At 50.7% G+C, this 25,950-nt stretch overlaps 1 protein-coding gene across 3 annotated transcripts in view; it reads right to left on the minus strand.

The window, feature by feature from the left end:
• The window catches only part of dlec1 (DLEC1 cilia and flagella associated protein), a 191,005-nt gene extending 171,261 nt beyond the window's left edge, over positions 1-19,744 (minus strand). For 2 of the 3 annotated variants that reach the window (XM_038798564.1, XM_038798562.1), the window contains exons 1-4: positions 19,625-19,744; positions 13,897-14,027; positions 2,948-3,040; positions 875-1,015 (exon numbers count right to left, since the gene is read on the minus strand). In XM_038798564.1, coding sequence (XP_038654492.1) covers positions 875-1,015; positions 2,948-3,040; positions 13,897-14,004 — 342 coding nt within the window. In that variant the 5' untranslated portion in view covers positions 14,005-14,027; positions 19,625-19,744. The remainder of the gene's footprint in view (positions 1-874; positions 1,016-2,947; positions 3,041-13,896; positions 14,028-19,624) is intronic. The other variant, XM_038798563.1, reaches the window with a different exon arrangement.
• Positions 19,745-25,950: the final 6,206 nt, after the last annotated feature.

Raw genomic sequence — 25,950 nt, forward strand, 5'->3', positions numbered from 1 at the left:
CACAGCACTCCAACATCTGTTGGAGCGAGAGAGCGAGTCAATGTTTCATGTCAATTGACTTTTCATCAGTTTTGGAAGATGTTCGTGAAGAACATCAAGTACAGACTCTGGGGAAAGGCACAGCAGAAAACTAATAAAAGTCTGTGATAAAATGGTGGGTAGGAGCGATTAATTGACCCAAGTTCAAGACAAGATTAGTTAGTCATGATTATGTCCAAAGGAGGTTTAAATAGAAGAATAGCAGATGGAAAGGGAAGCATTGGTAAGAGGAAAGTGCTCCCAGAGCCCAATAATGGGGCAGAAGCAAGGCAGGTAGACCCCAAGGGTGCGACCAACTGGCCAGCAGTGTATCAATAATGAATACCCAACCAGGACCCACACACATCTCCTCCCCTCACAGTGGATCTTTATTATTAATCTATGCAGGTCCAGTTTTGATCCCCGTTATTTGTTCACAGCTAGGTGTCCAGGCTTCAGGCTGAAGATTTGGCAATTAACCAGGGTTCCCGCTCCAGTGAAAATCCAGTGACTCCTGCCTGGAAAGTATGAGTTTGTTTGGAGATTAAGGAGGGCAGGCCTGGGCTCACCTGTAAAACCTCTCACTTTTGGCTATCCTACTGGCATTCACAGCCTCTGTTCAAACCCCCGGAATTGTCATTTGGCCAAGAATGCAGTGACAGTGGTACCTAATGACCAGCACTGAGGGAGGAATGAACACCTCCATATGAGAGGAAGACAGGAGAAAAGGAGTCAAACTGGGGGGAGAAAAATCACTAAAAAAGGAACAGCTTCAAGCACAATCTACATCTTGGATAATTGTCCACACCAGAATATGGCAAAGCAAGGAAGTTGGAAAGGGAAAAGAAAGTTGTACCTCTTGTAACTGTTGTACAAATCTCTCATGGTACTCATCGTCTCCACCACGCGATCTCAGAAGGTTCTTTATTATGTCCTTGCCAATAACTTTCCCAGTGTAAAGTTCCTTGAAGATACTTGCCAATAAAAATGATATGTCCTATTTGGCAAAAAGAAATATTGACAGATTCCATATTTGTTCAGTAACCTGTGGTGAATTAATTGAACTCAGCCAAGGTGCCATTAGAGATGTCACAATTGTTTTCATATTCCTGGGTTGGAGAGGACAAAGTCCGCCAGGGTTTCAGCTGCTGTTCACTAACCAGGTCCCTTCCACCCAATGTGCACTTGTTGAAATTTTGAGTAAGGGCAAAAATCAAGCTTGCCAGCAAAGTCTGCCATGAAAGTGACTACAACTTTTCTTCTTTTTTAAAAATAAATTTAGAGTACCCAATTATTTTTTTCCAATTGAGGGGCAGTTTAGCGTGGCCAATCCACCTAACCTGCACATCTTTGGGTTGTGGGGGAGAATGCGCAAACTCCACATGGACAGTGACTCGGGGCCAGGATCGAACCCGGGTCCTCGGCGCCATAGGCAGCAGTGCTAACCACTGCGCCACCGTGCCGGCCTTAAGGGTGACTACTGACACCATTTTGTCAGCTAATCAGTTGGATGAGGAGCAGGATTTAAGCAAGCAATCTATTTTCGAGCAAACCAAGCATGTTTACTCAGAAAACAGCAAAGGAAACAAAGCTTATCCAAACAACGCACCGAGACCAACAGTCTACAGAGTCTATTTAAACAATCTCTCTGTTAACTTGAGCAAACAGAATTCAAGGCTAAAACTACAGCAACCTCTCTTGATAAAAGATTCTCCGGGAAATTGCAGTCGACAGAGGCTGGTTACATTATAAACATGGATTATTTCTCAAGCAAAATACAATGAGTGAAGGATAGTTTCATGATGCAAATTGGATATTTCTCCATCAAATGCAGTTCTTGGAGGAGCTGTATGTGTTAAAAAAATTCTAATCATTTACAGCAGTGTGGTTTCCAGGCATGACTGACTGGAGAATCACCTAATCATCCTATTTCTTATGTTCTTATCCTCATTCTGGCTGGGAATAGCGATATCCCAAAGTGTAGCCAAAACTCAAACCTGATTAAAAGCAAAATGCTGCAGATGTTGGGAATCTGAAACATAAACAGAAATTTCTGGGAGGAAACAGCAGGTATGGCAACATCTGTAGAGAGAGAAACAGAGTAAAAACATTAATTCTGTCTCCCTCGCCACAGATCTTGCCAGACCTGCTGTGTCTTTCCAGCAGTCTCTTGTGTTTATTTCAAACCTGATTCAACTTGAGAGGTAATATTTTAATTGAATAGGAAAACCAGAATTAATCAGATAAAGACCTATAGTATATCACCAAGGAGGAGGTGAGAATATCATGAAGGATAGAATTTTAAAAATTTGGGGGAAGAATTTGGGCGAACCAGGGCAGCAGGGCAGCGCAGTGGTTAGCATTTCTGCTTTACGGCGCCGATGTCTCAGGTTCAATCCCAGCTCTGGGTCACTGTCCGTGTGGAGTTTGCACATTCTCCCAGTGTTTGCGTGGGTTTTGCCCCCACACCCCAAAAGATGTGCAGGCTAGGTGGATTGGCCAGGCTAAAATGCCCCTTAATTGAAAAAAATGAATTGGGTACTCTTAACTTTTTTTTTAAAAATCACGCAAACCCGCCTCCCATCCATTGCCCGAGGGCTGCAACGTAGAGTGTGAATTGCTGTTTAGAAACAGGCCAATTCTCATCTACATTACCGGTGACCCGAAGCTGGCTGATAACAAAACAAGATTACACAGAGGTTTCACCACGTTTGACTTTGGATGTGACCTAAAGCTCCAATGAGTAGTTAGTGCATTAATGGAATCTGTAAAACAATATTAGCAAATGCTGATCTGGTTCTTGGCACCAAGAGCATCCGTAGATAGCCATTACTCAATATAATTAATGTCACCCAATATAGTTCAACGTTTTTTAAAAGAAAAGCCTGGCTGACTTGGGTGGGTGTAATGACTTGGATGTCCTTTTTACCTGTGTTCTTCCTGATGTCGGACGGTGTCTGTACATAAATGGCTCTGAAGAGGCAGTCTGGCCATTATCGTTTTTGTACAGCTCACACTCATCCTGACAGGAACAACAAAAAACAACAAGTTGAAGTAAAGTTTTCAATTACTAAATAATTTAAGCCCCAATGTGTGTTTAATAACTCAGTAGAAGCTGCCGTAAACAAAGATGGATTTATTTACAGATTTACAATAGTCTGCATAATGCAGCATCTCACTCCCAGTGTAATCCGAACTGGGAGAACTTGTCTCACCCGGCCCAGAATAGAGCCTGCTTTTATACCCTGCTCATAATGAGCCCCAGGTGGTTGAACTCTGCCCCTTACCTGGGGAGCTTGTACTCCATGAGTCCCACAGCGAGATCAATGATTGCTTCCCCGTGGTCCTTATGACACCCCTCCACTGCAAAGTCCAAAAGTGCCCCATCAGCCACGAATGGAGGGGGCTGATAGATTATTGATTTATTCATTGTTTTAGGAGCTAATTGAATGGATAGCTAAAGAGTCAAATTATTAAAAATGTCCTGACTGTGAGAATACAGTCATTGTTTTAGATAATGAATAAATTGTCAAACTTTGGTGCCATGTCTGCAGAAATTCAAAAGATTGTTTATTGAAAAGCTGCATAAAAACCCATTGTAATGCATAAAATGTATCAAAAGCAAGGTTAATGCAAGCATCTTATCTTTGTAGGAACGGCATACGTGGCACTGCACGTAGACATTTAATTAATGTGATGGACATTAGCGAATTTTGAGTAATGACCAATGCTTGGATAACAAATCATGTTCTGTGACAGAATAAATTAAAGAGCCTCCAATCAGATTTCGAGAGGAAAAAAGGGGTGACACCACAGATACGGATTCCCTATTCTTGCCTTCCTGAGTTCTTGAATCATCTATTTGTTTGTGTTTAAAGTGAATTATTTATGCTTTTATGTTTAATGCTTTTCACTATGTTCTGACCAGTTTATGTATTATTTGAGTTTTGTTTTGATTCAGATCTTATGCAAATGTATTTAAGTGAATATTTAGTAATAGAAGTGTGTTTTGGACAGCTATAATAATAATAATAATCTTTTATTAGTGTCACAAATAGGCTTACATTAACAGTGCAATTAAGTTACTGTGAAAAGCCCCTAGACGCCACATTCCGGCGCCTGTTCAGGTACACAGAGGGAGAATTCAGAATGTCCAATTCACCGAGCAAGCATGTCTTTCAGGAAGTCTTACATGAGCAAGAGCACTGTAGGGCTTCGTGAATAGTGTTCTTACAGGAAACAGATAAGTCAGAGGGAGGGTCGTTGAGGAGTCAGTGGGAAAAGTCATACTCAATCGGGTCCTGAGCCATCAACCCATCAAAAGCTCTGCCGGTGCCATCCCGATGGTCACATTTGGCACTGTTGGGTAATTGAATAGGTAGCGCGGCAACCGCATGTCGATAGGCCCCGTCGGCTGCTTCTTCAAACCCTGTTTAAAAGCCTGGGCTGCCCGCTCTGCTAGCCCATTTGAGGAAGGTGATATGTCGCGGTCTGGTTATGCCATATGCCATTCTGCTGCATAAAAATGGCAAACTCCTCAACTGGTGAAAGGAATGACATTTCCATCACCGGTACATCTGGGATCCCACGGATACAGAAAGATCCATAGCAGCAAAGTGGCGCAGTAGGTTAGCCCTGCTGCCTCACGGCGCCAAAGTCCCAGGTTCAATCCGTGTGGAGTTTGCACATTCTCCCCGTGTCTGCGTGGGTTTACCCCCCACAACCCAAAGATCTGCAGGGTAGGTGGATTGGCCATGGTAAATTTCCCCTTAATTGGAAAAAAGAATTGGTTACTCTAAATTTAAAAAAAAGAAAAGAAAAATAAAAAATTTAAGAAAAAAAAGAAAAGCAAGAAAGATCCCCTGAGCTTCCCGATGTGGCCCTGAACGTTGTAGAAGTCATCCTGCATGTCCCTCCAGCTACCTGGAATAGGCATCCATGATTACTAGGAGCACGGACCCCATGAAAAGTCTCACAAAATCCAATGGAGGCGAATCCATGAGCGACCCGGCCATTGCCAAGGGTAGGGATAAGCTGCTGACGAAGGTTTCTGAAATTCCCAGCACGCCGCGTGCGGTTTTTTACAACTCTCTTGATGTCTCCATTGATACCCGGCCACCAAACGTAGCTCCGGGCCAACAGTTTCATCTTCGATGCTCCGGAATGGCCAGCATGCAAGTCCCGTAACAGGGCTTCCTGACTCTGTGGGGGAATAACCCCTCGAGCGTCCCACAATATCACGCCATCCCCCAAACTAAGCTCACAGACCTTTTGAGCGAAGGGGCGAAGGTTAGCTGGAAGGGCTTCATTTTTACCATCTTCGAGTAGCATAAGATGAAGCTTTGCCAATGCTGGGTCCTGCTGTGTCCACGCACGAACCCAAGCAGCCGTCACCGGTAAGGTGTCCATAAAATTCAACCCGCAAGCACTTCATCTGCGACAGGTGGGATGGGGCAATCGGGAGAAAAGCAGAAGACATCCACATGGTCAATCTTGGGACCTGGATGATGTTGGAAAGTGTGTTCGCAAGCAGCAAGCAGGAGCGCCCAAAGCTGGATCCTGGCTGATGCAATTGGCGGGATGCTCTTGCCCTCCCGGGAGAGGCCAAGCAACAGCTTGTGATCTGTCATGATAACAACATGTTGTCCATATATCTATTCATACAAGTTCTTTATTCCGAAGATCGCAGCCAAACCTTCCTTCTTAATCTGTGCATGACGGCACTCGGCTTCCATCAGGGTCCACGAGGCGTACGCAATGGGGCGTTCCGTGCCGTCATCCCATTCATGGGCCAGCACCGCTCCGATGCTATAAGGTGTCGTTGTCAGACGACTAGGGGCTTTCACAGTAACTTCATTGCAGTGTGAATGTAAGCCTACTTGTGACACTATAAAGATTATTATTATAAGGAGAAGCATCCCACATTAAAATCAGGGGTCTTGACGAATCAGAGTGCGTCGGGGGTTGCTTTGAAGATACATGCCTCATTGCGGCTGCGAATGCTTCGTCCTGAGAAGGACCAGGTTCTTTTGCAACAAAAGATGCAGCAGAGCAATGGATTTAGATTTAGATTTTTTGTCACATGTACCGAGGTACAGTGAAAAGTATCCTTCCATACATGAAAACACATAGTACATATGATAGATACACAATGTAAATACGTAGACACATACATTGGGTGCAGCATACGGAGTGTAGTGCTACTCAGTAGAAAAGATGTGTAGAGAGATCAGTTCAATCCATAAGAGGGTCATTCAGGAGACTAGTAACAGCGGGGAAGAAGCTGTTTTTTAACCTGTTAGTGCGTGTTCTCAGACTTTTGTATCTCCTGCCCGATGGAAGAGGTTGGAAGAGAGAATAACCTGGCTGGGAGGGGTTTTTGATTATGCTGCCCGCTTTCCCAAGCAGCGGGAGGTGTAGACAGATTCAATGGATGGGAGGCAGGTTTGAGTGATGGACTGGGCTGTGTTCACGACTCTCTGAAGTCTCTTGCGGTCCTGGGCTGAGCAATTGCCATACCAGGCTGTGATACAGCCAGATAGGATGCTCTCTATGGTGCATCTGTAAAAGTTGGTAAGAGTCAGTGTGGACATGCCAAATTTCCTTAGTTTCCTGAGGAAGTAAATGCTGCAGCATTGATGTGAGTGGACCAGGGCAGATTGTTAGTGAACACCTCGGAATTTGAAGCTGTCAAACATCTCGACCTCGACCCCGTTGATGCTGACAGGGGTGTCTACTGCATGTCACTTCCTGAAGACAATGACCAACTTCTTAGTTTTGCTGACATTGATTTCATAAATTTAGAGTACACAATTCTTTTTTTTTCCAATTAAGGGGCAATTTAGCGTGACCAATCCACCTCCTACCTTGCACATCTTTTTGGATTGTGGGCGTGTGAGACCCACGCAGACACGGGAAGAATGTGCAAGCACCACACAGACAATGACCCAGGGCTGGGATCAAACCGGAGTCCTCTGCGCCGTGAGGCAGCAGTGCTAATCACTGTGCCAATGTGCCGCCCAGAGGGAGGGATTGTTGTTGTTTTACCTTGCCACTAGGTTCTCTGTCTCCCTCCTGTACTCTGACTCATTGTTGTTTGAGATCCAACGGTTATGTCATCAGCAAACGTATAGGTGGGATTTGGGCCGAATTTTGTCACGCAGTCATGTGTGAATAGGGAGGATAATAGGGGGCTAAGTATGCAGCCTTGCAGGGCCCTGGTATTGAGGACTATCGTGGGGGAGGTGTAGTTGTTCTTACTGATTGTGGTCTATGGGTTAGGAAATCGAGGATCCAGTTGCAGAACGAGAAGACAAGTCCTAGATTTTGGAATTTTGATAGGAGCTTGGCTGGAATTATGGTGTTGAAGGCGGACCTGTTGTCAATAAATAGGAGTCTGACGTAGGAGTCCTTGTTGTCGAGATGCTCCAGGTATGAGCTGTAGTCAATGTGGTGAATGTAATATATATGTCAATTCACACTGTCTTTGTAAGTGCAGTAGCGCTATCCTACCACTAGGGGGAGTAGCGCTGGGAGCACTCAGGAACTTGTACTGGGCTCCACCCTCGGCTCCGCCCATGACTCCTCCCCCTAGTGCAGCTGTACAAATACCCATGTCCAGAGTCAGCCTGGGTCACTACGAGTTCATCGACAGGTAACAGGCTGGCTCTGAAGTCAGTCGATTAAAGCCTAGATTCACATCGGAAACACGTGTCTAGTGAATTGATGGTTCCATCAATCGACTTAAGAACAGTAAAGATGGATTATGGAATCGGCCTTCAAGCCTGGACGCCTGGAACTCAACCCGCAGGATGCAGAGGCTAAAGAAATCTTCTCCCACTGGATCCGGTGCTTCAAGGCCTACCTGGCCGAAGCGAGCACAGCCGAAACTACAGAGGATCAGAAGCTAAGTCTACTGCACGCGAGGGTGAGCCACAGAATCTCTAAGCCACTAAACTCGGCTAGTTCATATACTGCGGCGCTAGCAGTTCTCAAAAAAATGTATGTAAGGGCCATTAATGAAATTTACGCTCGCCATGTGTTCACGACTCACCGTCAGCGGCCTACGGAATCACTCGCCGAATTCCTGAGAGAACTTAATAATTTGTCCAATGACTGTAATTACCAAGTGGTTACCGCGGCTGAACACAGGGAATTGGCGGTACGCGATGTTTTTGTACCGGGCCTCAGGTCTAACTATGTGCGCCAACGACTGCTGGAAAAGGGGGCCCAGGACTTGGAAACGACTGTGGAAGCTGCTACCACGATGGAGGTCTCCTTCCGCAGCCTCAACTCGTTCCCCGCGGACCCCGCGACCCAATCATGGGCCCCCGACCAGTGACTCCCCCAGGCCTGTGCTAAGCGGCCGACCAGCCACCATGCTGCCCCAGCCAGCCACTATGCTGCTCCAGCCAGCCACTATGCTGCTCCAGCCAGCCACTATGCTGCTCCAGCCAGCCACTATGCTGCTCCAGCCAGCCACTATGCTGCTCCAGCCTGCCACTTCTGCAGCCAGAATCAGCACCCGCGGCAGCACTGCCCGGCCCGCAACGCGACCTGCAGCAGCTGCGGGCGAAAAGGGCATTACACAAGAGTGTGCCTCGCAAAAAGGGCCCCAGCTTCTAACTCCCCAGCGACTCGCAGTAATCGCTCCCCTCACTCGCAGCCCCGCGGGGCCCGAAACGCTGCGGCCTATGCCCCGACTCCGCCCCCTCCAGCCACGTGCGATCCATGGGGGCGGCCATCTTGGAAAACCTCCACCACGCGGCCGGCCACGTCCGACTCATGGGGGCCGCCATCTTAGACTCCATCTTCCCCGCCGCCCGCCACGTGCGATCCACGGCCCGATCGGCATCTCCGCGCTCGGACAACTCAGTGGAGGAATTCGAATTAGACTATGAACTCAGAGGGCAGTCATGTCGGGGCCACTCCAGCACAGCTGATCGAGCCGCCGACTACCCGCAACTCAGCGCGATCACCCTCGACCAATCACGACCAAAGAATCTACGAAACTCGATGGCAGAGGTCCATATCAACGGGTACAAAACACCATGCCTCTTCGACTCCGGGAGCACAGAGAGCTTCATACATCCAGACCTGGTAAGACGCTGTTCGCTCCCCGTTTTCACCACGCAGCAAACTATTGCGCTCGCTGCAGGCTCCCACTCGGTCCAGATCCAGGGGCGCACCGCCGCAACACTCACAATCCGAGGCGCTAGTTACTCGAAATTCAAACTCTACGTTTTGCCCGAACTCTGCGCGCCACTCTTATTAGGCCTAGACTTCCAATGCAACCTCAAGAGCCCCACCCTCAGCTTCGGAGGGCCACTGCCCCCACTCACGATCTGCAGCCTCGCTACGCTGCGAATTCCCCCCCCTCCTCTCTTTGCCAATCTCACTAAGGACTGTAAACCCGTAGCCACTCGTAGCAGGTGGTATAGCCTGCAGGATAGGGTATTTGTCAGAGCAGAGGTCCGAAGGCTACTCAGTGAGGAGGTTATAGAGGCCAGCAATAGTCCCTGGAGAGCTCAGGTGGTGGTCGTTAAGACCGGGGAAAAATTCCATATGGTGGTCGACTACAGTCAGACTATAAATAGATTTACGCTCCTCGACGCGTATCCCCTCCCCAGGATTGCAGACATGGTAAACCAGATCGCCCAGTACCGGCTCTTTTCCACGGTGGATCTGAAGTCTGCATACCACCAGCTCCCAATCCGCCCGGAGGACCGCCACTACACGGCATTCGAGGCCGATGGCCGCCTCTTCCATTTCCTCCGGGTCCCTTTCGGCATCACTAATGGGGTCTCGGTGTTCCAACGAGCAATGGACTGAATGGTGGACCAGTACGGGCTGCGGGCCACGTTTCCGTATTTGGACAATGTCACCATCTGCAGCTATGACCAGCAGGACCACGACGCCAACCTCCACCGTTTTCTCCAGACGGCACAAAAGCTGAACCTCACGTACAACAAGGAGAAATGCATTTTCCGCACATCGAGACTAGCCATCCTCGGCTATGTCGTGGAAAACGGAGTTCTGGGCCCTGACCCGGACCGTATGCGCCCCGTATGCACCGTCTTAGAACTCCCTCCCCCTCATTGTCCCAAGGCCCTCAAACGGTACTTGAGATTTTTTTCCTACTACACCCAGTGGGTCCCTCAATATGCGGACAAAGCCCGCCCACTCTTTAGGACCACACGATTTCCCCTGTCAGCCGAGGCACACCAGTCCTTCGACGGCATCAAGGAGGACATCGCCAAAGCGGCCATACGGGCGGTGGATGAATCCACCCCATTTCAGGTAGAGAGCGACGCCTCAGAGGTAGCTCTTGCAGCCACGTTAAATCAGGCAGGGAGGCCAATTGCATTTTTCTCCCGTACCCTCTCTGCTTCAGAACTCCGACACTCTTCAGTCGAGAAAGAAGCACAAGCCATCGTGGAGGCTATCCGTCACTGGAGGCACTACCTCGCAGGTAGGAGGTTCACCCTCATCACCGACCAAAGATCGGTTGCCTTCATGTTCGACAACTCGCAAAGGGGCAAAATAAAAAATGATAAAATTCTGAGGTGGAGGATCGAACTCTCCACCTACAATTACAATATAAAATATCTTCCCGGGAAGCTCAATGAGCCTCCGGATGCCCTATCCCGCGGGACATGCGCCAGCGCACAGATCGACCGATTAAAAAGCATCCACAATGACCTCTGCCACCCGGGGGTCACCCGGCTCGCCCACTACATCAGGGCCCGAAACTTGCCTTTCTCCAACGAGGAGGTAAAAGCGGTCACCAGAGACATCCCGATCTGTGCGGAGTGTAAACCGCACTTCTATAGACCAGACAGGGCCTACCTGGTCAAGGCTTCTAGGCCCTTTGAACGCCTCGCGATCGAGTTCAAAGGGCCACTCTCCTCAACTAACAAGAACGTTTACTTCTTAAACGTCGTAGACGAGTTCTCCCGTTTTCCATTCGCTATCCCGTTCCCCGACATGACCTCCCACACAGTCATTAGGGCCCTGCATAGCATCTTCACCCTGTTTGGTTTCCCCAGCTACGTACACAGCGACCGGGGTTCGTCCTTCATGAGCGACGAGCTGCGTCAGTACCTGCTCGAAAAGGGCATTGCCTCGAGCAGGACTACCAGCTACAACCCCAGGGGGAACGGGCAGGTGGAAAGGGAGAACGCGACGGTCTGGAAGACCGTCCTACTGACCCTCCGGTCTAGAAAGCTCCAAGTCTCCCAGTAGCAGGAAGTCCTCCCAGACGCGTTCCACACTATTAGGTCCCTTTTGTGTACGGCGACCAACCAGACCCCTCACGAGAGGCTCTTCATTTTTTTCAGGGACACTACCACGGAGGTCTCTCTTCCGGCATGGCTGAGGACGCCGGGCCCCATACTCCTGAGAAAACACGTCAGGGTGCACAAAACCGACCCCCTTGTGGAGAAGGTACGCCTGCTCCACTCCAACCCCCAGTACGCATTCGTCGAGTTCCCTGACGGCCGTCAGGACACTGTATCCCTCCGGGATCTGGCACCCGCCAGATCCAGCGCCCCCTCTACCCCCATAGAAGGATCTCTCAACCTACACCCCATGCTGCCGCCCGCTTGCGCTCCCGAGCCCACGACTTCGCTCCACCAGTTCCGCGCCCCCACGCCGGCCAGCCCCCAGTCTCCGGTCGAACCAGGAGAGTATGAAGCTCGGATACAACCCTCCCTGGAGTCCCCCATCGTACCCCAGCACACTACACCCATCCAGCCACTGCAAGAGGCTGCAACCCCGGTGCTCCGCAGATCTCAACGGACAATCTGACCGCCGGACAGACTGACTTTATAGACTAGAGCACTACCCCTGCCGGATTTGATTTTTTTGAAGGGGGTGAATGTGGTGAATGTAATATATATGTTAATTCACACTGTCTTTGTAAGCGCAGTAGTGCTATCCTACCACTAGGGGGAGTAGCGCTGGGAGCACTCAGGAACTTGTACTGGGCTCCACCCTCGGCTCCGCCCACAACTCCTCCCCCTAGTGCAGCTGTATAAATACCTGTGTCCAGTCAGCCTGGGTCACTACGAGTTCATCGACAGGTAACAGGCTGGCTCTGAAGTAAGTCGATTAAAGCCTAGATTCACATCGGAAACACGTGTCTGGTGAATTGATGGTTCCATCAGTCAATGAATAGGAGTCTGACGTAGGAGTCCTTGTTGTCGAGATGCTCCAGGTATGAGCTTAGGGCCAGGGAGATAGCATCTGCTGTGGAGTAGTTGTGGCGGTATGTGAATTGTAGTAGATCAAGGCATTCTGGGATTATGGAGTTGATGTGTCTCATGACCAACTTCTCAAAGCATTTCATAATGACAGATGTCAAGGTCACCATAAGGTAGTCGCTGAGGCACGCTGACTGGTTCTTCTTCTGACTGGCACTGGTATGATGACGGTCTTCTTGAAGCAGGCGAGAACGTCGGAACGGAATAGGGACAGGTTGAAGATGTCTGCGAACACACCCGCCAGTTGGTCTGTGCAGGATTTGAGTGCACGATCAGGGATTCCCACAGGATCCTCGAGGAGCACGCAATGGAATTAAGAGAATTCAGGGAATTAAGAGAGGCCATGGGGCATTCTGGAATTAAGAGAATTAAGGGAATTAAGAGAGGCCATGTTGGTGATAAATCTGCCTTAATAATTAACTAGGCACAGAAATGGGAGTTCAGTGACATTCCGTCGGGTGGGGGGGGCCCTTAATAACGCAAACTTTATCCTCGACTGGGTGCAGCCTATCACTGTCCACCCAGTAACCGAGGAAGGTCACTGCTTTGGCATGGAAAACACACTTACTGTGCTTCAGCCTGGTGCCCACATGGGCAAAACGGCGGAGTACTACCCGTAGGTTCACCATGTGTTCCTGCTCCATGGACCAGTGAAAAGAACATCGTCCAAATAGACGATCACTTTCGGCAGGGCCTACAAGATGTTTTCCATCACACGCTGAAATATCTCGGGGGTCGATGAAACCCCAAATGGAAGGCGGGCGTATTCAAACAATCCCCGATGTGTGTTAAGACTCCAGGTCGAAGGGCAGCATGGTGGCTCAGTGGTTAGCACTGCAGTCTCATGGCGCCAAGGTCCCAGGTTCGATCCCGGCTCTGGGTCACTGTCTGTGGTGGAGTTTGCACATTCTCCCCATGTTTGTATGGGTTTCTCCCCCACAACCAAAAAGATGTGCAGGCTAGGTGGATTGGCCACGCTAAAATGCCCTTTAATTGGAAAATTTATTTTTTCAAAACTCTATTCTATTTTGGATTACTTTCATTGCCTTACCATGTGGGCCCTAACTTTCCCTTATTCCAGACGCTGTTTTTTTCACAAACAGCCCCTTACACTGAGCACTTACCGTCCAATCCACTTTCCAGTTTCCTGTGACGTCGCGGTTGTCTTTTTTTCTCCCCCCTCCCCACTGCTTCCTCACAGCAGCTGAAATACTCACCAGAATAACCAGCCTCTCCTCCTACAGCAGGGCAAGACCACGTTCTGAAGATGAAAAAGTTAAAAAGCAAAAGAGCACCTGTTTCCCCTCTGCACCGAATTCCCACTTTCCAAATTCCCAAACACACTCACTCAAAATGTCTCACTCAGGTGTCGTCTCTCCCAGTGCTCGTGCACCCACTTACTGATTCTATGTTACAGGTGTCTTAGTGAAGGGAACAGAAGTGTTTGCTAATTTATTGCAGTCGGTAATTATTCTCCAGGAACCAACCAATAAGCAGTATTTCTGTGAGAATCTCTGACAAATCTCTTTCTAAATGTTTGCAGTGGAAATATGTATCATGTAATCTGCAACTCCATAACAGGCAAGGAATTAAGGACAAAGTATAGACATTTTACCTCTGTTATTTCCGAAGATTGTCTTTGTGGATTTTTGGTGTGTTGAAGAGAGCTACTTGTTCCCTCTGGAGAAGGGATGTTCGTCTCCACAATTTCTTCATCACACATTTCACAAATGTTCAGTCAGGAACCTAATCAAATAAAAAAAGGTTTGTCTCGATTGTGAAGGAAAGCATTGGATTGGATTTGTTTAATGTCACGAGTACCGAGGTACAGTTAAAAGTATTTTTCTGTGAGCGGCTCAAACAGATCATTTAGTACATGAAGAGAAAATAAAAAGAAAATACATAATAGGGCAACACAGGGTACACAATGTAAATACATAGACGCCGGCACTGGGTGAAGCACACAGGGGTGTAGTATTAATCAGGTCAGTCCATCAGAGGGTCGTTTAGGAGTCTGGTACCAGCGGGAAAGAAGCTGTTTTTGAAAAGAGGAGTATTAGGAGAAAAGCGAAGGCTGCTGCCTCAGCCTGGACTTGATGGGCTGCTTGGCTTCCTTTTGTACTGCAATGACTCCCTGCGTCTCCTGTTCCTCTCTTCATTGTGCAGCCTCCCCGTGTTGAGAATATTCCTGAATAAGACTTTCCTGGACTTCAGACTGTGCCGAGTGAGTGTCCAGATGTTGAGAGACTTTCAGGGACACTTGCTTTTTAAACTAAAAATATTTGTTCCCAGGTTGTGGCTGACACAGGCAAGATTGCATTTTCCTCCCATCCCTGGCTAAACCTTTGTCGTCACTAAGTTAGATTTCCAGAACTCCATAACCGACAGCATTGCTGAGGCACCTGCACCTTACAGATTGCACTAGTTCTAGAAGTGAGTTCACTGCCGGCTCCTCAATGACCCCTGGGTGGGCAAGAAATGCCGGCTTTTCCACCAATAATCACACAGTGAGAACGAGCACTGAGAAGAGGACAGTTCACTCAGCATAAAATCTCCAACACCTACCCCTGGTTTCAAACACCTTCAGAATTCAACAATGTGACTATGGATCCAATGGCATAAGAACACAAGAAATTGACCATTGGACCTGCCCTGCTATTCAATATGATCATACCCGATCCCGATCTTCAACTCCACTTTCCCATCCAATCCCCATCATTTCTTGATTCCCAGAGAGGCCAAAAATGTCGATCCCGCATTAAACGTATTCAATGATGAAACATCCAAAATCCTGGGGTGGAGAATTCCCAAACCCCCTGAATGAAGACATTTCTTCCCATCTCAGTCCAAAATGATCAGCTGCTTACCCTGAAACTGTGCCCCAATGTTTTAGATTCCCCGACCAATAAAAACAAATCTCTCAGCATCTACCTCAGTCATTCAATATATATCAGTGACCATATCTCTCCTCTGTCACCATCCACCTCTCTGTCCCCTCTTTCTCTTTTCAGCTAGCTCATAACAAATATATAGAGCTTATTTTAATCTAGCACACTCAACAAGAGCAGGTCTGAGGTCAGGCATTCTCCAGTGAGTAACTCACCTCCTGGCTCCTCAAAGTCTGTCCAACATCTACAATTCAGGCATGTGATGGAATACTCCCCACTTGCTTGGATGAGTGCAGCTTCAACAAGAAACTTGACACCAGGGCAGCACGGTGGCGCAATGGTTAGCATTGCTACCTCACGGCGCCAAGGTCCCAGGTTCGATCCCGGCTCTGGGTCACTGTCCGTGTGGAGTTTGCACATTCTGCCTGTGTCTACGTGGGTTTCACCCCCACAACCCAAAGATATGCAGGGTAGGTGGATTGGCCACACTAAATTGCCCCTTAATTGGAAAAAATTAATTGGGTGCTTTGGGTACTCTAAATTTATATTTAAAGAAGCTTGACACCATCCAGGACAAAGAATCCCGTTTGGTCAGCACCATGTTAAACATTCACACAACCTACCAACAACACACCAGCAACAGTGTGTACCATCTACAAGATGCGCTGCAGGAACTCACCAAGGTGCTTTTAACAGCACCTTCCAAACCAATGACCTCTACCACCTAGAAGGATAAGGGCAGGTGCTTGGAAACACTACATCTCACGACGAGTTGTACATGAAATCACACGTATGTCCTGACTTGCAACTATATCACCTCATTGCTGCTGGGTCAAAATTTGGAATTCCCTATCTTTCTGCGCTCTGGGAATAACTTTACCAAATGGGTTGCAGCGGTTCAAGATGTCATCTCAGCACCACCCTTCTTAAAGATAATTGGGGCACTAAATGTCAACCTTTCCAACAAGATCCATATTCTGTGAATGAAAAATAAACAAGAAGGAAATGGATGCATAATTTCTAAAATAAATAGCATGTATTGACACATGGGACAAGATTTTCCGGATTGGGGTGTATCTGAGAGCGTTAAATGGGCTGGAGGTGAGACTTCTGCCCTTCACTCAAGCGGAAGTGCTGTCTCAGAGAGCTGCCAGCCAATCTGATTGGCTGGTAGTCCCAGGAGTTCCACCTTGAATCATTGTCCATGGCTGGGACTGCACACAGTCCCACCACTCTAAGTGCGAGCCCCCAGATTAATCATAGAATTTACAGTGCAGGAGGCCATTTGGCCCATCAAGTCTGCACCGGCTCTTGGAAAGGACACCCTACCCAAGGTCAACACCTCCATCCTATCCCATAACCCAGTAACCCCCCCACCCAACACTAAGGGCAATTTTGGACACTTAGGGCAATTTATCATGGCCAATCCACCTAACCTGCACATCTTTGGACTGTGGGAGGAAACCGGAGCACCCGGAGGAAACCCACGCAGACACGGGGAGGATGTGTAGACTCCGCACAGATAGTGACCCAAGCCGGAATCTAACCTGGGACCCTGGAGCTGTGAAGCAATTGTGCTATCCACAATGCTACCGTGGAGAACCCAGGACCAGGAAGGTGAGGAGTCTCGCAGGGGGGACAGGTGGGGAGTCTCAGGGTGGAGAGGAGAGGGGACATTGGGGAGCTGTGATGAAAGGGCCAGCCGGGGTGGGAGGACCCAGGAGGGGACAGATCTTGAGGAGGGATGGGGGTGTGGAACGCCGGATCTGGAGACGGGACTGTGATGGAGGAGTGTTCTGCCGGGATTCTCCGAGTCCCTTAATCGCTCCCACCAGCCAAAAAATTGCAGCTGGCCAAGAAGCGGCCCTTAAGTGGCCACATAAGGGCCTCAATTGGAGCAAGGATGGGTGGACCTACCCTAGCCTCACCCATCTTCAACATAAATTTTCAGGCATGTCAGGGTGGGATTGCCACTTGGGAATTTTACAGGCCTCCTGCTTGCAAACCCACTGGTGATGGACCACAAAATTATACCCATAGAAAATATATGACACAGAAGGCCACGTCAGCGAGAAATTATTTATCCGGTCCAATCCCACCTTCTAATTCTTGGTCGATAGCCCTGCAGTTCACAGCACCTCAAATGCATATCCAAAAATGTTTTAATGCAATTAGGGTTTCTGTCTCTACCACTCTAGTTTCCAATCTACTTTGTCAAATCACACCTCAGCTTAGTACTTTGGTCTGTCCCCAGTTTAAAATTGTATTCTGGTCGACCTTTATCCTTTTTTGTCCACTAAATCTAGCTGATTAATGGTCACCCCATCTGCTGAGTTTCATTTCATAAATTTAAGACAAGATTCTCTTGTTGGGCTTGTCATTTAATTTAATTTGATTAGATTATTTGATTAGATTTGTCACGTGTACCGAGGTGCAGTGAAAAGTATTGTTCTGTGTACAGTCCAGAGATTGTTCCATACATGAAAAAACATAGGACATATCATACATACACAATGTAAATACATAGACATAGGCATCGGGTGAAGCATGTGGAGTGTAGTACTACTCAGTAGAGAAGATATGTAAAGAGATCAGTTCAGTCCATAAGATGGTCCAAAAATATTCTCCTGAATGCAAAATTTTGTGTCTTCTATATCTTATACACTGAATTTGCCACAGCTAATATTAGAGTATCCCCTTCTATCACAACCCTATTGTTTTTGCACTTCTCAGCAATTTGCCAACGTATTTGCTCTTCTATTTGCCTTTGACTGGAGACTCGACAGTGTACCCTGTACTTCCAGAAGTGAGTTCCATTTTTTTTTTTACCTCTAGCCAACCAATATGGCCTCATTCGATGTTCCTTCTAGCATATTATCACTGTCTCAGGTTTAAATGTTTCATTAGCGCCCAAAAAAGAAACCCCAGACGGCCGCATGCCCGACCCTCAACGCCCGCACAAGCATTTACCGGCCACCTACAAGTCCCACTCCAGCCCTAAAATCGTCCCGCCCCGACCAGGGCAGCCGCAGACTGAGTCCGCTGCCGCCACGAGATTATCTCGACCGGCTGCAGCACATTAGTTCCAGCCTGTCAGAATTTCAGCCAGTCGGAGTGGAGGATGGCGGAGCGGGCCTCTGGCAATGGCTCCAGGTAGGTCCCAGTCAGCGTACGTCGCTTTTCGGGTCCCACAGAATCGGGGAACTGCCTCCGGTCCCGATTCCTTGTGGGAAAATGGATTCTCCGCCCCCGCGCTGGCCGCGATTTCGATAGAGCGGAGAATCCAGCCCTATGTTCTCTCGCCACAGCTAAATCACTTCTGTTTTGTGCTGGTGCTAGGAACGGCTATCGGGTTGGCATTTTGAGAAGGTAGCCCAATAGCGAGACCCAGCGGTTGGCCCCATCTTCCCACCCTCACAGAAATTGTTGGGACACCACCCATGCAAGGTTTATAAACGTTGCATGATGATTGACAGCTCATGACCACACAAAAGCAGTTAAGTACTTTCTGCTAAGAAAAAGAGGAAGTGAAAGCACTTAGCTCCAAGGTGTTTATAAACATTGGGGCTTAGTGGGTACTTGAGTTCCATTCAAGCATAAAGGGAAATGAAAATAATCAATCCAGACATCTGGCTATCTGGAAGCTGTCAATCACAGGGTTGTAAAAGCTATTTCTCTTTGAAGTGAATAGAAATCTTGCAGATCAAAGAATCAGAGGGGGTTTAAAGCCCAGTGAAGCGGTTTTAGTTTTCTATTGTTACGCCTGCTGCTTTCTAGACATCTGTCTGAGGCATCAAGTGTGAGACACAGGTGAGTGCGAAAGCAGTGACTTCATTCACTGTTTTTGACTTGACTGCTCTCTGGCTTCCAAGCAGGGGTAACTAATTTGGGGAGGGAGGTGGAGGTTCTCCCCTTGGGGTGGTTATCTATTAGGGGAGGTTCCCTGTTATGGGGGGGGGGGTTCCTGGTGGGGTGATCTGATGGAATGTCTCTGTTGAGAGGGTCTGGCGGTGGGGGATTTCTGCTGCAGATTCCTGGTGGAGGGGGATCTGGTTGGGGGAGGAGTGTGAGTGGGCAGGGTTCTGCATCGTGGGGGTGACAGGGGCCATCCGATGGACGTGAGGGGGGGGGGGGGGGGGGGGAAATACACCCACCTGGTCCACCGTGTCAGGGCCACGCTGGGAATTACTCGCACCAATTTCTCACCCACATCAATCCCAACCCAGAAGACCACAGCAGCGTGGAGACTCCATGTCAAAATCCTGTAGGCATTGCACTGGTTAGCAGAAGGTAATCACAATATCATAATTTTTTGGGGCACTGCTATAGCTGCCACACGGTGGGCTCATTGCCTGATGCTCCAGGCTGAGGTGGGCACAGAATACAGGACCCACACAGTGACTAATGGCCACTCTCTCCAAACCCAATACAGACTGGCTGAGAGATGTCCCGTACCCACACTTTACAGAATGTGAAGGCCTGAAGTCGCCCGCAGTTCTCCCTCTCTCTCTCAGGCAGTCAGCCCCGCGGGAAACACCTCGCTCCAGCTCGCCGCCGCCATCTTGTTTGGCAGCGGTTGCCCCAGCAACCAGCCCCTGCCTACGTCTGGGTGGATGGAGCCGTCTTCCCATTGGGCGAGCTGGGAAACGCCCCCCAGCGTACATCCACCAATGGCGATGAGAGGGCTTGGGACGCCGTACTCCCGTTGGACCCCGCCCGTCGAGCCTCGGCCAACGACGGCCAATAGGAATGAGGGGAGGCGGACGGCGTCATGTGATTGGATAGTGCGGGACCGGTTCGGGCCAATGAAAGCACAGCGGTGTGAAGGAGAAGGACGCCATCTTGGGAAAGGAGAGCCGCTCGCTGGGGGCGGGAGCCCAGACTGTCGCCGTGCGCCGGGACTCATGATGGTCATTTCCACCTCAGCTGTTTAAAGGGCATGTCTGTCAGCATATTAAACCTGCCGATCAAAAATACCGCACCTCGGTTAGCCTCATCCGCTTTTCGGGGGGTGGGGGGCGCAGTGATATTAAGACCTATATGCTTTGATCTGCAAGACTTCTATTCACTGCAAAGATTCACTAGCCAGATTTCTGGATTATTTTCATTTCCCTTTATGTTTGAATGGAACTCAAGTACCCACTAAGCCCCAATGTTTATAAACACCTATGACCTGACCTACAGTTGTCATTTTGTCAGGAGATGATGATGCCCGTTATAACCAGAGAAGGTTTACAGCAGAGGCCATTCAGCCCATCCGGCCTGTGCCAACCAAAGCCGACCAATACAATCTAATTCCACTTTCCAGCCCTTGGCACGGCAGGGCTGCTGCACACCTTCCACCTCCTCGCCAGCCGTCTGGACACGCCTTGGCGTGACCTGTTGCCTTCCGGCGGCGGAGGTCCCCGCTGGAGTCCTCCTCCTCGATCTTGGGGACCTGGGGTAGAGGGTGATGCACACAGCAGTGTTGTGCAACCACCAAGAACCCTGCCATTTTTGCAATATTGAGGAGTCCATGAGCCATGTTTACGTTGAATGTCCTCGGCTGCACTACCTTTTTGGATTCTTGAAAAATCTTGTACTGAAATTTTGTTTGCATTTCAACCGCACGCTCCTGACCTATGGGCATCTAGTGCAGAAACTGGCAGGGAAGGTGGAGGAACACCTCGTGAACCAGCTCTTGGGCCTGGCGAAGCTCGTCATTAACTGGTCCAGTCAGTGGGCGACCAAGGGGGCCGTCCGACGGACTGCTTGCCCCTCTTCCGCAGCGTTATTCACAGCCAGGTGTCCCTGGAGAGAGAATCTGGGGTGTCCATGGGCACTGCACGGGTTGGACTGCTTTATCAATCCCGCTTCTCACATTTTGATTTGATGTTGCTAAGTTTCTGTTGTGCTTTGTGCTTTTTGGGATGTGCCCCTAACAGGAGCGGCCCATTGTGATTTGTCCTTAAGATCATTTTTGTTGGACTTCCGGTTGCGGTGATGTGGAGCTAAGCCGAACGTTCGGTAGCTCCCCCTTTTTTCGGTCTTTTGGGCTCTTTTAAGGGCCCTTAGCGGTGCTGGTTGGACTTTTCCCCGTGTGGGAACACGCTCTCTAAGATTCTCCGCCGGTGGATGGCCTGGACTAGGAGTGGAGCGGTCAAAAAATTGGCTCTGGAGCAGAGAAAGGTGCGAGGCAGAAGAAGCAAGATGGTGGCGGGCGGGGAAGCAGCAGCAGCATGGCAGCAGTGGGCGTGAGAGCAGCAGGAGGTGCTTCAGCGCTCCTTTAAGGAGCTGAAGGCAGAGATTCTGGAGCCTTTTAAGGCCTCCCTGGACAAGCTCATGGCGACCCAGATGGCTCAGGGTGCGGAGATCCGAGAGCTTCGGCAAAAGGCTTCGGAGGGCGAAGACAAACTCCTGGGCCTGGCAGTGAAGGTGGAGTCGCACGAGGCGCTCCATAAGAAGTGGTCAATGAGGATGGAGGAGATGGAGAACCGGGCCCGTCGGAAGAACCTGCGGATCCTGGGCCTCCCAGAGGGGCTGGAAAGTTCGGACTTGGGGGTCTATGTGGCCATGATGCTGAACACGCTAATGGGTGCCAGGTCGTTCCAGGGGCCTTTGGAGCTGGAGGGTGCCCATCGGGTGCTGCTGAGGAAACTCAGGCCAAACGAGCCGCCTCAGGTGGTGCTGGTCCGTTTTCAGCGCTTTGTCGACCGCGAGTGTGTGCTGCGTTGGGCGAAGAAGGAGAGGAGTAGCAAGTGGGAGAATGCGGAGGTCAGGATATACCAGGACTGGAGTGCGGAGGTGGCAAAGAGAAGGGCTAGCTTTAACCGGGCGTCAAGTTTGGCTTGTTACAGCCGGCACGCCTGTGGGTCACGTATAAAGATCGCCAGCTATATTTTGACTCCCCGGAGGAGGCCTGGACCTTTGTTCAGGCAGAGAAGCTGGACTGGAACTGAAGACTGAGGTCTGGGGAATGCTGTATACAGCCCGGAGGCTTTGTCCTCCTGGGTATCCTTTTGCTTTATCGGTTCTATTGGATGATTTGTTTTTGCTGTTCTTTTTTTTCTGCTTGTTTGGGACTGTTATCTGTTTATTTGGGTGTTTTGTCATGTTTGCGGTCTGTATTTTGTTCACTGGTTGAGAGTTTGGGTGGGGTTCGCGGTCCAGTTGGGTCATGTGCCCATCTTTTCCCGTGTTTTGGGTCGGGGGGCAGGGCTTGGGATGGAAGCGCGGGCTTTTCTCCCGCGCTAGAGGAGCGGTGGGCTGGGCCGGCACTGGGGAGGTGGTTGTGTTGCACTGGGGGGGGGGGGGGTCATTGGGGTGGCGGGAGCAGCCTGGGTCAGCTGGAGTCGGCTGACTTACGGAAGTACAATGGAAGGGGTTACGCAGCTGGGGGGGGGGGGGGGGGGGCCCTAGCTGAGGGGGGGGGGGAAGAGGAGGAGGGTACCGGGTTGCTGCTGGAATGGCCAAGGCAAAGCTGGAGCATGTAGAGGGGGTCGGGATGGGGGTCTGTCGCTGTGGGGAACGGGCTGAGCGGGGGGCGCGGGCATGTGGCGGATTGCAGAAGGGTGATGGCTAGTCGACGGGGGAGGGGGGGCAGGCGGTCCCCTGATCCGGCTGATCACCTGGAATGTGAGGGGACACCTGAGGGGGCTGAAGGTGGACGTGGCCATGCTTCAGGAGACGCACCTGAAGGTGGCGGATCAGGTTAGGTTGAGGAAGAGGTGGGTGAGCCAAGCGTTTCATTCGGGGCTAGATGCAAAAAATCGGGGGGTGGTGATCCTGGTGGGGAAGAGGGTGTCGTTTGAGGCGTCGAATGTGGTGGCAGTCAGTGGCGGGAGGTATGTGATGGTGAGCGGCAAGCTGCAAGGGGAGCGGGTGGTGCTGGTTAATGTATATGCCCCGAATTGTGACGATGCGGGTTTCATGTGGCGTATGTTGGGCCGGATTCCAGATTTGGAGGCGGGGGATCTGATATTGGGGGGGATTTCAACACGGTGCTGGATCCGCCACTGGATCAATTCAGTTCCAGGACAGGTAGGAGGCCTGCGGCGGCTAAGGTGTTGAGGGGGCTTATGGACCAGATGGGAGGGGTGGATCCATGGAGGTTTGCAAGGCCGAGGGCCAGGGAATTTTCATACTTCTCCCATGTGCATAAGGCCTATTCCCGGATTGATTTTTTTCATTAGGAGTAGGGCGTTGATTGCGAGGGTGGAGGATGCTGAGTATTCGGCGATAGCCATTTCCGGCCATGCCCCGCACTGGGTGGACCTCGAGCTGGGGGAGGAGAGAGACCAGCGCCCGCTTTGGTGCTTGGAGGTGGGGCTGCTGGCGGATGAGGAGATGGGGGGACGGGTTCGAGGATGTATTGAGAGGTACCTGGAGGCCAATGACAATGGGGAGGTCCGAGTGGGGACGGTCTGGGAGGCGCTGAAGGCGGTGGTTAGGGGGGAGTTGATCTCCATTTGAGCCCACAGGGGGAGAAGGGAAGCAGAGAGAGAGAGAGAGATTGGTAGGGGAGATGGTGAGGGTGGACAGGAGATACGTGGAGGCCCCGGAGGAGGGATTGCTGGGGGAGAGGCGTAGCCTTCAGGCCAGATTCGACCTATTGACTACCAGAAAGGCGGAAGCTCAGTGGAGGAAGGCACAGGGTGCGGTGTATGAATATGGGGAGAAGGCGAGCAGGATGCTGGCACACCAGCTCCGTAAGTGGGATGCGGCTAGGGAGATTGGTGGAGTTAAGGATCGGGGAGGAAATGTGGTGCGAAGGGGGGGTAGACATTAATGGGGTCTTCAGGGACTTTTATGAGAAACTGTGTCGATCCGAACCCCCGGCGGAGGAGGGGGGGGAGAGGGGGGACAGGCTGAGATTCCCGAGGGTGGAGGAGGGACAGGTGGATGTACTGGGGGCGCCGGTTGAGCTGGAGGAGCTGGTCAAAGGGATAGGGAACATGCAGTCAGGGAAGGCGCTGGGGCCGGATGGGTTCCCGGCTGCATTTTACAAGAAGTATGCAGACCTATTGGGTCCCCTGTTAGTTAGGACCTTTAACGAGGCAAGGGAAGGGAGGGCTTTGCCCTCGACGATGTCTCGGGCGCTGATCTCCCTGATTCTTAAGCGGGACAAGGATCCCCTGCAGTGTGGGTCATACAGGCCAATCTCACTTTTGAATGTGGACGCCAAGCTGTTGGCAAAGATCTTGGCCGTGAGGATAGAGGACTGTGTGCCGCAGGTTATCCACGAGGATCAAACGGGGTTTGTGAAGGGGAGGCAGCTGAACACCAGCATAAGGAGGCTCTTGAATGTTATAATGATGCCAGCGGTACAAGAGGAGGCGGAGATTGTGGTGGCGCTGGACGCGGAGAAGGCCTTTGATAGGGTTGAGTGGGTGTACTTGTGGGAAGTGCTGGAAAGGTTCGGGTTTGGGGAGGGGTTTGTTAGTTGGGTGAGGCTGTTGTATGAGGCCCCGATGGCGAGCGTGGCCACGAATAGGAGGATGTTGGAGTATTTTCGGCTATTCCGAGGGATGAGGCAGGGGTGTCCCTTGTCCCCCCTGCTCTTTGCGCTGGCAATTGAACCCCTGGCTATGGCGCTGAGGGAGACCGGGAGTTGGAGGGGGCTGGTCCGGGGTGGGGAGGAGCACCGAGTGTCGCTCTATGCGGATGACCTATTGTTGTATGTGGCGGACCCGGTGGGGGGAATGCCGGAGGTGATGGGGATTGTCCGGGAATTTGGGGATTTCTCAGGATACAGGCTCAACTTGGGGAAGAGCGAGCTGTTTGTGGTACACCCAGGGGATCAGGAGGGGGGGATTGGCAGGCTTCCACTGAAAAGGGTGGAGAGGAGCTTCAGGTACTTGGGGCTTCAGGTGGCCAGGAGCTGGGGGGCCTTGCATAAGCTTAACCTCACAAGGTTGGTGGAGCAAATGGAGGAGGAGTTTAAGAGGTGGGACATGCTGCCGCTGTCTCTGGCGGGTAGGGTACAGTCAGTCAAAATGATGGTGCTCCCGAGGTTTCTGTTCTTGTTCCAGTGCCTCCCCATCCTTATCCCGAAGGCCTTTTTCAGACAGGTTAACAGGAGCATTACGGGGTTTGTGTGGGCGCACGGGACCCCGAGGGTGAGAAGGGTGTTTTTGGAGTGGGGCAGGGATGGGGGGGGCTGGTGCTGCCCAACCTCTGTGGGTACTACTGGGCTGCCAACGCAGCGATGGTGCGTAAATGGGTGATGGAGGGGGAGGGGGCAGCATGGAAGAGGATGGAGATGGCGTCCTGTGTGGGCACGAGCCTAGAGGCGCTGGTAACGCCGCCGCTGCTGCTCCCTCCAACGAGTTATACCACGAGCCCGGTGGTGGCGGCTACCCTCAAAATCTGGGGGTAATGGAGACGGCACAGGGGAGAGGTAGGGGCCTCGATGGGGTCCCCAATACGGGGGAACCACCGGTTTGTCCCGGGGAGAATTGATGGCGGGTTCCTGAGTTGGCACAGGGCAGGTATTAGGAGGGGAGGACCTCAGCAGCGTACCAGGTGATGCAGGAGATGGATGAGGCCTCGGTCGAGGAGCTGAAGGGTAAATGGGAGGAGGTGCTGGGTGAGGAGATAGAGGAGGGGACGTGGGCGGACGCCCTGGGGAGTGTGAACTCCTCTACTTGTGCGAGGCTTGGCCTCATACAGTTTAAGGTGCTGCATAGGGCTCACATGACTGGGACAAGGATGAGTCGGTTCTTCGGAAGTGAGGACAGGTGTATGAGGTGCTCGGGGAGCCCAGCGAATCACGGCCATATGTTCTGGGCATGCCCAGTGCT

This window comes from Scyliorhinus canicula, chromosome 5 (genome assembly GCF_902713615.1).
Source record: "Scyliorhinus canicula chromosome 5, sScyCan1.1, whole genome shotgun sequence".
Lineage (NCBI taxonomy): Eukaryota > Metazoa > Chordata > Chondrichthyes > Carcharhiniformes > Scyliorhinidae > Scyliorhinus > Scyliorhinus canicula.